We start from the raw sequence: 11,165 nt of genomic DNA on the forward strand, positions 1-11,165 counted from the left end.
AATCTTTCACATTGATGTTGGGTGACTTTATGCCACTCCTGGCGCAAGAATTCAAGCAGCTCGGCTTTGTTTGATGGCTTGTGACCATCCATCTTCCTCTTGATCACATTCCAGAAGTTTTCAATGGGGTTCAGGTCTGGAGATTGGGGCTGGCCATGACAGGGTCTTGATCTGGTGGTCCACCATCCACACCTTGATTGACCTGGCTTTGTGGCATAGCGCATTGTCCTGCTGGAAAAACCAATCCTCAGAGTTGGGGAACAATGTCAGAGCAAAAGGAAGCAAGTTTTCTTCCAGGACAACTTTGTGCGTGGCTTGATTCATGCGTCCTTCACAAAGACAAATCTGCCCGATTCCAGCCTTGCTGAAGCACCCCCAGATCATCACCGATCCTTCACCAAATTTCACAGTGGGTGCGAGACACTGTTGCTTGTAGGCCTCTCCAGGTCTCCGTCTAACCATTAGACGACCAGGTGTTGGGCAAAGCTGAAAATTGGACTCCTCAGAGAAGATTACCTTACTCCAGTCCTCTACGGTCCAATCCTTATGGTCTTTTGCAAACCTCAGCCTGGCTCTTCTTTGCTTCTCATTGATGAAGGGCTTTTTTCTAGCTTTGCACGACTTCAGCCCTGCCCCTAGGAGCATGTTTCGAACCGTCCTCGCCATGCACTTCACCCCAGCTGCCGTTTGCCATTATTATTGTAGGTCACTTGATGTCATCCTACGGTTGCTGAGTGACATTCGAATGAGTTGGCGGTCATCCCGGTCAGTACAGTCTCGTTTTCGCCCTCTGCCAGTCTGTAGCTTTGTTGTCCCCAATGTCTGCTGCTTGACCTTGTTCTTATGAACCGCTGTCTTTGAAATTTGAATTGAACCCTTCTTTTCCACACTCAAAACATTCCTTTTCAACTCTTTTGGCATGGTCAATAGTTATTTTTTTGATGACCACAGCAGTGGTTTTTATACTTTTCCTCGTAAAATAACATTTGGTTCAGGTGATCACCTAATCAGTACCTAATTCAGTAGAATGAGGTGTGCCTGTGTTGGAATTCAACAGACACTGGAATGGAATGGCTGTCATACATGTAGAGATGCTGATTTAAGAAAAATGTGCAGTGGTCCTTAATATTTTCCACAGCTGTATATATATATATATACAGTACCGAGATTGAACACACCTACTCATTCAAGGGTTTTTCTTTATTTTTACTATTTTCTACATTGTAAAACAATAGTGAAGACATAACAATTATGAAATAACACATGGAATCATGTATTAACCAAAAAAGTGTTGAACAAATCAAAATGTATTTTATATTTGTGATTCTTCAAATAGCCACCCTTTGCCTTGATGACAGCTTTGCACACTCTTGGCATTCTCTCAACCAGCTTCACATGGAATGCTTTTCCAACAGTCTTGAAGGAGTTCCCACATATGCTGAGCACTTGTTGGCTGCTTTTCCTTCACTCTGCGGTCCGACTCATCCCAAACCATCTCAATTGGGTTGAGGTCGGGAGATTGTGGAGACCAGGTCATCTGATGCAGCACTCCATCACTCTCCTTCTTGGTAAAATAGCCCTTACACAGCCTGGAGGTTTGTTGGGTCATAGTCCTGTACAAAAACAAATGATAGTCCCACTTAGCCCAAACCAGATGGGATGGAGTATCGCTGCAGAATGCTGTGGTAGCCATGCTGGTTAAGTGTGCCTTGAATTCTAAATAAATCACAGTGTCACCAGCAAAGCACCCCAACACCACAACACCTCCTCCTCCATGCTTACGGTGGGAAATACACATGCGGAGATCATACGTTCACTCACATCGTGTCTCACAAAGACACAGCGTTTAGAACCAGAAATCTCCAAATTGGACTCCACAATTTCCACCGGTCTAATGTCCATTTCTCGTGTTCCTTGGCCCAAGCAAGTCCCTTCTTATTATTGGTGCCCTTTAGTAGTGATTTCTTTGTAACAATTCGACCACGAAGGCCTGATTCACGCAGTCTCCTCTGAACAGTTGATGTTGAGATGTGTCTGTTACTTGAACTCTGTGAAACATTCATTTGGGCTGCAATTTCTGAAGCTGATAACTCTAATGAACTCTGGCATAAACAAAAACACTAATTCTCAGTCAAAAACATAAGTCAGAACACAGCCTCTCTATTCTCTCATGTGATTTCAGGTCCTCTGACTGGGAAAATGTCTTTCCACAATGAGAGCAGTGGTATGTCTTCTCGTCCTGTGTATGTATTCTTTCATGCTTATTCAGATGTCTTAACCGGTTAAAACTCTTATCACACAGGGAGCAGTGGTAGGTTTTATCCCCTCCTGTGTGTGTCCTCTCATGCCTATTCAGGGCCCCTAACTTGGTAAAACTCTTTCCACAGAGGGAGCATTGGTAGGGCTTTTCTTGTGTGTGTCTCCTCTCATGTTCTTTAAGGTACCCTAAAAGGCTAAAACTCTTTCCACACAGGGAGCATTGGTATGGCTTTTCTCGTGTGTGTGTCCTTTTATGCTCTCTTAGGTTTCCTAACCGGTTAAAACTCTTTCCACACTGGGCACATTGGAAAGGCTTTTCTCCTGTGTGTGTCCTCACATGCTCCTTCAGGTTACCTAACTTGATAAAACGCTTTCCACATTGGGAGCAGTGGTAAGGCTTCTCTCCAGAGTGTATTCTCTTATGCCCCCATAGGCTTCCTAACCAGGTAAAACTCTTTCCACACTGGGCACATTGGAAAGGCTTTTCTCCTGAGTGTTTCCTCTCATGCTGTTTTAGGCACGCTAACAAGCTGAAACTCTTTTCACAGTGGGAGCAGTGATATGGTCTCGCTGGTCTGGACGTCTCTGGGTCTGGTTCCCCTGAAGGACTCTTCCCGCTGTCAGAGTGAGAGTCTGGTCTCTCTCCTGCCAAAGACAAACATATTATTTAGTTAAACAGAGAGCTGAATGAAACTTCCACATGATGAAACTGTCTTCCTATGAGGTTTAATCGGGACTAGATCCCTCAATAAAAAAGCAGAGCGTGTTAGCCAGCAGCATCCCACTGCTGGCTGTGAAGCTAAGCAGGGTTGGTCCTGGTCGGTCCCTGGATGGGATACCAGATGCTGATGGAAGTGGTGTTGGAGGGCCAGTAGGAGGCACTCTTTCCTCTGGTCAAAAAAAAATATCCCAGGGCAGCGATTGGGGGAATTACCTTGTGTTGGGTGCAGCCTTTTGGATGGGACGTTAAACGGGTGTCCTGACTCTCTGTTGTCACTAAAGATCCCATTTCACTTATCGTAAGAGTAGGGGTGTTAACCACGGTGTCCTGTCACTCAATTCCAAAGCTGGCCCTCATACCATCATGGCCACCTAATCATCCCCAGCTTCCAATTGGCGCATTCCTCTCCCCTGTAACTATTCCCCAGGTCGTTGCTGTAAATGAGAATGTGTTCTCAGTAAACATACCTGGCAAACTAAATCACAGTGTCTGTAGTGCCAAGTCATCCCAGAGTGGCTGGAATGCTTGGAGGCCAGTGTCTGTAGTGCCAAGTCATCCCAGAGTGGCTGTAATGCTTGGAGGCCAGTGTTTCCCAAACTCGGGACCCCAAAGGATGCACGTTTAGGTTTTTCCCTAGCACTACACAGCTGATTCAAATAATCAAAGCTCGGGGTCCCGAGGACCGAGTTTGGGACACCCTGTTGTAGGCTAATAAAAACACTATTAAACTTGACTGTTGTTATGCATTTATTAGGCCTAATGATTAAATAGCCTAGTCAGTATAGGATACATTTTAGGTGTACAGTGATCCCTCGCCACTTCGCGGTTCACTTATCGCGGATTCGCTATTTCGCGGATTTTCATAATGCATTTTTTTTTTTTTGGTGCATTGTGCTCTGCATTCTGATTCGCTAAAAACTCACTCCCGCTTCTTGTATCAAAACATGCTACGAATTGTGCTATCATTTTGTCGTCTCGTGCAGTTATGTGTACGTACATAAAACAGCTTGGCAAATTTACATTAAGTTGGCCAAGTTATCTTGTAATTTCGAACATCTCCTAAACCCATAATGTCGACGAAACGGCCTGGACCGACAAAAGCACCTGCGGATGGGCCCAAACGGCGGAAGATGCTACCTATCTCAGATAAAGTTAAACTTCTGGACATGCTAAGGGAAGGTAAAAGCTATGCAGCCGTTGCTCGCCATTACGGAATCAATGAATCTTCCATTCGTTACATAAAGAAGGAGGAAAAAAACATAAGGACGACAGCAGCAGTCAATGAGGAGGAAGGACTAACGCTTGGTCGCTTAGCAACCATGGTGCGAATGGCCACTGAACTTAAGCGAGTAGCTGAGGAATGGGACCCTTTGATGAGCCGTTCATTACAGTTCTCCAACGTAATCGATGGTGGCATGTCGGTGTACAAGGATATTTTTGCAAAGAAGAAAAAAGAGCGACAACAGCTGCCTATCACTATGTTCTTCTCCCGAACAAACACACCTGCACCGCGGGCTTCAGAAGAAGAGAACACTGCAGAGCGCAGTCAGGATGCAGCGGCCCAGTCTGAAGAGCAGTGAAACGGCCTACACGTGAGTCACTGTATTTGTATACATGTAATAGTTGCTAATTGTAAAAAAAAAAAGTTTTCTATTTCGCGGATTTCACTTATCGCGGGTCATTTTCGGAACGTAACCCCCGCGATAAACGAGGGATTACTGTACATTACAAAAGATGAAGAAGCAATACTCCAAGCCGCAGCTCCATGCTACCTACTTACTACAATTCCGTTTTGTCCATCTCTTAGGCCTAATCTGTGTCCAGGAAACGGCCCGTGTTTTGGTTTATTCCCTTCAAAGAAGGTCTGGATTATTTAAACCATTCCTGGTGAACAAGCACACCATTAGGCTACAGCTACTGGTTTCAATGTTATGGTCTCTAATGGTCTTCAATGGTAGAAGTCCCCAACACACACTGTCTAGTGTCTTGCAAGGTTAATGGTATTGGGTTGGGTTTAACGGTAAATATCACTCATCACGTTACATATAGAGATGTTTGGGAGGGTAATGGTATTGGGTTGGGTTTAACGGTAAATATCACTCATCACGCTACATATAGAGATGTTTGGGAGGGTAATGGTATTGGGTTGGGTTTAATGGTAAATGTCACTCATCACGCTACATATAGAGATGTTTGGGAGGGTAATGGTATTGGGTTGGGTTTAACGGTAAATATCACTCATCACGCTACATATAGAGATGTTTGGGAGGGTAATGGTATTGGGTTGGGTTTAACGGTAAATGTCACTCATCACGCTACATATAGAGATGTTTGGGAAGGTAATGGTATTGGGTTGGGTTTAATGGTAAATGTCACTCATCACGCTACATATAGAGATGTTTGGGAGGGTAATGGTATTGGGTTGGGTTTAACGGTAAATGTCACTCATCACACTACATATAGAGATGTTTGGGAGGGTAATGGTATTGGGTTGGGTTTAACGGTAAATGTCACTCATCACGCTACAGAGATATTTTCTAATTGTATTATTATTGCAATAGTTATTGTTTTTTAAAAGTAGATAAAAGACTGAACATAATGGACAACATAAATACAGCAACAAGTTAAATTGATACGGCAGGTAGCTTAGTGGTTAAGAGCATTGTGCCAGTAACCGAAAGGTCGCTGGTTCTAATCCCCGAGCCGACTAGGTAAAAAGCTGTCGATGTGCCCTTGAGCAAGTACGTAACCTTAATTGCTCCTGTAAGTCGCTCTGGATAAGAGCATCTGCTAAATGACTAAAATGTAAAATGTAAATGTATCCTACGCAACAACAGTTGGGCAAAAAAACAAAAAAAATACATAAAACAAATATATAGAAAATATACAGTACCAGTCAAAAGTTTGGACACACCTACTCATTCAAGGGTTTTTCATTATTTTGACAATTTTCCACATTGTAGAATAATAGTGAAGACATCAAAACTATGAAATAACACATATGGAATCATGTAGTAACTGAAAAAGTGTTAAAGAAATCTAAATATAATTTTACATTTTAGATTCTTCAAAGTAGCCACCCTTTGCCTTGATGACAGCTTTGCGCACTCTTGGCATTCTCTCAACCAGCTTCATGAGGTAGTAATCTGGAATGCTTTTCCAACAGTCTTGAAGGAGTTCCCACATATGCTGAGCACTTGTTGGCTGCTTTTCCTTCACTCTGCGGTCCAACTCGTCCCAAACCGTCTCAATTGGGTTGGGGTCGGGTGATTGTGGAGACCAGGTCATCTGATGAAACGTTCCATCACTCTCCTTCTTGGTCAAATAGCCCTTACACAGCCTGGAGGTGTGTTGGGTCATTGTCCTGTTAAAAAAACAAATTATAGTCCCACTAAGCGCAAACCAGATGGGATGGCGTATCGCTGCAGAATGCTGTGGTAGCCATGCTGGTTAAGTGTGCCTTGAATTCTAAATACATCACAGACAGTGTCACCAGCAAAGCACCTCCACACCATCACACCCCCTCCTCCATGCTTTACGGTGGGAACTACACATGCGGAGATCATCCGTTCACCTACTCTGCGTCTCACAAAGACACAGCGGTTGGAACCAAAAATCTCTAATTTGGACTCATCAGACCAAAGGACAGATTTCCCCTGGTTTAATGTCCATTCCTTGTATTACTTGGCCCAAGCAAGTCCTTTCTTATTATTGGTGTCCTTTAGTAGTGGTTTCTTTGTAGCTATTCAACCATGAAGGCCTGATTCACACAGTCTCCTCTGAACAGTTGATGTTACATTTACATTTACATTTTAGTCATTTAGCAGACGCTCTTATCCAGAGCGACTTACAGTTAATGGGAATCAAACCCACAACCCTGGCATTGCAAACGCCATGCACTACCAACTGAGCTACATCCCTGCCGGCCATTCCCTCCCCTACCCTGGACGACGCTGGGCCAATTGTGCGCCGCCCCATGGGTCTCCCGGTCGCGGCCGGCTACGACAGAGCCTGGATTCGAACCAGGATCTCTAGTGGCACAGCTAGCACTGCGATGCAGTGCCTTAGACCACTGCGCCACTCGGGAGTACTCATGTTGAGATGTGTCTGTTACTTGAACTCTGTGAAGCCTTTATTTGGGCTGCAATCTGAGGTGCAGTTAATTGCCGATTTCTGAGGCTGGTAACTTTAATGAACTTATCCTCTGCAGCAGAGGTAACTCTGGGTCTTCCATTCCTGTGGCGGTCCTCATGAGAGCCAGTTTCATCATAGCGCTTGATGATTTTTGCGACTGCACTTGAAGAAACTTGAAAAGTTATTGAAATGTTCCAGATTGACTGACATTCATGTCATAAAATAATGATGGACTGTGGTTTCTCTTTGCTTTTGTGAGCTGTTCTTGCCATAATATTGACTTGGTCTTTTACCAAATAGGGCCATCTTCTGTATACCAACCCTACCTTGTCACAACCCAACTGATTGGCTCAAATGCATAAAGAAGGAAAGAAATTCCACAAATGAACTTTTAAGAAGGCACACCTGTTAATTGAAATGCATTCCAGGTGACTACCTCATGAAGCTGGTTGAGAGAATGCCAAGATTGTGCAAAGCTGTCATCAAGGCAAAGGGTGGCTACTATATCAGCTCATGAAACATCGGACCAACACTTTACATTAATTTTTTTGTTCAGTGTATCAAAACTATACATTATTTCGACAACTGCAGTTTATGCCCCTGTTTTTAAGACAGTACTCACTGGTGTTAATCAGATCTTCAGTCTCCTCTTCCTCTCCCAAAACGTCTTCCTCCTCCTCTTTTCTTAACATAGCCTCCTCTTCCTCTCCAAAAGGTTCTTTCTCTATAACATCATCTTCTTCATCTTTCAGTGTTATGGCCTCCTCTTCCTCCTTTTTCATTCTGAAAGCTTCTACCTCCTCTTCTTCCACTGTGACAGCCTCTATCCCCTCTTCCTCTTTCACTCTAAAAGGTTCTTCCTCTTCTTTCACTGTAACATTCTCCTCCTCTTCTTTCAATGTGATACTGATAGCCTCCTCTTCCTCCACTGTGATGGCCTCTATCCCCTCTTCCTCTTTCACTCTGAAAGGTTCTTCCTCTTCTTTCACTGTAACATCCTCCTCTTCTTCTTTCACGACAATGTTCAGCCCCAGAGCTTCTTTCTCCGTCCAACAGACCTCCTCTTCTTTAGCAGGTGTGTAGTTGCTTAGTGAGCTCATGGTCGGTGATGTTAGCTAGCTAGATTGCTAGTTAGCATTAACGACTTGCCTGGTTCTAAGCTAAATTAGCAAGCCAGCTAGCTACTAACCTGATTAACAACGTAAATATTAAATGGGGCAACTAGCTATACGAAATTAGTATGTTTAAAACACAGGGACAAATATACAACGAAACAGTCTAAAGAGCTTGAATGTTTCGTCTATATTGGCTAGCAAGCTACCGAGGCGGCTGACTAGATGTTGTTGAAAACGTCCCGTCTCGTCCACTAGTTTATACGTCACGCTGGCAGGAACGCCTAAAAGACAAATAACAACGTTCTTCTTCTTCTTCGATGAGGTTTAACGGCGGTTGGCATCCAATAAATGTTGCATTACCGCCACCTACTAGACTGGAGTATAACTCCCTTATAATTTGCTTGAAAATAATAATAAACAAATACATTACTATCTAACACTACACTCACAAAACAAAACAATATATAATAAATACCATACTCCGCTATTTAAATCTATTTATTCCTACTTCAGGCCAACAGCCTGAAATGATGTGACATCACCACTTAACACTCCCTGTAACTCTTCTGATGTCAAGTCTCGCACACCCAAATACCGCTCTGCAGCTGCCACCACAACCTCTATTTTCTGCGACTTACGTTCCATCCCTGCAGTACAGTTGATAACCATTGCTATAAATGCCAAAAAAACCAATCTTACTGAAACATATATCACTGGTTGGTTTATCCGTCTGTACTGGTACAGATCTACTACTCTCACCACTCCTCTCAGGATCCCTCCCCCTTGACCCATCTTCCTCTACTTTCTTCACAGCCTCAGCAACTTCTGCACTACTCTAATCCTGGAAACCTCAACTTCTCTCGCACCGGACATTTCTGATCCCCAGCCCCATGGCCACCCCTACAATTAGCACACACCACTACTTTCCCCTACAATTAACACATACCACTACTTTCCCCTACAATTAACACACACCACCACTTTCCCCTACAATTAACACACACCACCACTTTCCCCTACAATTAACACACACCACCACTTTCCCCTACAATTAACACACACCACCACTTTACCCTACAATTAACACACACCACTACTTTCCCCTACAATTAACACATACCACCACTTTCCCCTACAATTAACACATACCACTACTTTCCCCTACAATTAACACACACCACCACTTTCCCCTACAATTAACACACACCACCACTTTCCCCTACAATTAACACATACCACTACTTTCCCCTACAATTAACACACACCACTACTTTCCCCTACAATTAACACACACCACTACTTTCCCCTACAATTAACACACACCACCACTTTCCCCTACAATTAACACACACCACCACTTTCCCCTACAATTAACACACACCACCACGTTACCCTACAATTAACACACACCACTACTTTCCCCTACAATTAACACATACCACCACTTTCCCCTACAATTAACACATACCACTACTTTCCCCTACAATTAACACACACCACCACTTTCCCCTACAATTAACACACACCACCACTTTCCCCTACAATTAACACATACCACTACTTTCCCCTACAATTAACACACACCACTACTTTCCCCTACAATTAACACACACCACCACTTTCCCCAATGCTACACATTCCTTTGTCTCATGCCCTTCTGCATACTTCTCACACCTTGGAACCTCCCTCCTACACACTGCTGCCACATGCCCATAAGCTTGACACCTGTAACAACGTAATGTATTCGGCAACAAAAGCTCGTACAGGATAACTTATATATCCTAACATCACTTTGTCGGGGCAAAGACTCAACATCAAAACTCAAAAGAATAGACGATGACTCATCTGTTTCCCCACTCTCGCCACCCTGTCTGCGTCGCACCAAACGACGAGCATCACAAACACCGGTAATCCTCCTCTTCAGTTGGTCAGCTTTTCACATTTACCGCTACCCCAGTAATCACGCCGTTCAATGGCGCCCTTTCCTTGACAGCAAAACAATTCACAACTCTTTCCCCCATTCGTTTAAACACGGAGCGCCTGCCCCCTCTGGCCAGCAGAAACACAAACAAACATCACAAGACCACTCTAGGTTACCTTCACCACAACATCCTATCTGGACTTTACTACCTTAAATAATACTTCTTTTTTTTAAAACATTTTGGTCATTTTAGCAGATGCTCTTATCCAGAGCGACTTACAGTTAGTTAGTGCATACATTATTCTTTTTTTCATACCCCCTGTGGGAATCGAACCCACAACCCTGGCGTTGCAAACACCATGCTCTATCAACTGAGCTACATCCCTGCAGGCCATTCCCTTCCCTACCCTGGACGACGCTGGGCCAATTGTGCGCCGCCCCATGGGTCTCCCGGTCGCGGCCGGCTACAACAGAGCCTGGATTCGAACCAGGATCTCTAGTGGCACAGCTAGCACTGCGATGCAGAGCCTTAGACCACTGCGCCAATTGGATAAAACGATTCCCAAGAAGATGTATCTTTAAATCTTGATGGTAAATTAAGCAAAGAGATAGACCAGATGCTTTTCAACTTTCTGTGGAGAAACCGTACCCATTATATTAGGAAAACTGTTGTAATTAGCATTTAGGAGTATGGTGGGCTGAATTTCCTGGACTTTACTACCTTAAATAATACTTTTAAGATCAATTGGATAAAACTATTCCCAAGAAGTGGAACTTTATTCCTCATCGTGTCTTCTCTACTTTTGGAGGCCTTAACTTCATGTTGATTTGTGATTATAATATTGACAAAGTTCCAGTGAAACTCTCTGCTTTTCATCGGCAGGTTTTCTTATAATACTGACAAAGTTCCAGTGAAACTCTCTGCTTTTCATCGGCAGGTTTTCTTGTCATGGTCCTTCATTTATCAGCATAATTTTTCTCCACACAGAAATTATCTATGGAATAATCGGGACAT

The 11,165-nt window shown here is 43.7% G+C and overlaps 1 protein-coding gene across 1 annotated transcript; it reads right to left on the minus strand.

Annotated features, from left to right (window-relative positions):
- Positions 1-1,333: 1,333 nt before the first annotated feature.
- Positions 1,334-8,297, minus strand: LOC311120608 (uncharacterized protein). The gene is made up of 2 exons (XM_084195194.1): positions 7,737-8,297; positions 1,334-2,904 (listed from the first exon to the last, which is right to left on the minus strand). Exons 1-2 carry the CDS (start codon positions 8,212-8,214, stop codon positions 2,132-2,134), a joined length of 1,251 nt encoding a protein of 416 aa, XP_084051320.1. The 5' UTR covers positions 8,215-8,297; the 3' UTR covers positions 1,334-2,131.
- Between the last annotated feature and the right edge of the window lie 2,868 nt (positions 8,298-11,165).

The sequence above is a fragment of the Coregonus lavaretus genome (assembly GCF_964263955.1).
Source record: "Coregonus lavaretus genome assembly, contig: HAP1_SCAFFOLD_47, whole genome shotgun sequence".
Taxonomy (NCBI): Eukaryota; Metazoa; Chordata; class Actinopteri; order Salmoniformes; family Salmonidae; genus Coregonus; species Coregonus lavaretus.

Excerpts from the sequence above, each read along its gene's own strand:
- LOC311120608 (XM_084195194.1), bottom strand. The coding sequence starts at position 8,214 with ATGAGCTCACTAAGCAACTACACACCTGCTAAAGAAGAGGAGGTCTGT. Across the intron at positions 2,905-7,736 it reads TGAAGATCTGATTAACACCA|GAGAGAGACCAGACTCTCAC; the intron begins GTGAGTACTGTC and ends TGTCTTTGGCAG.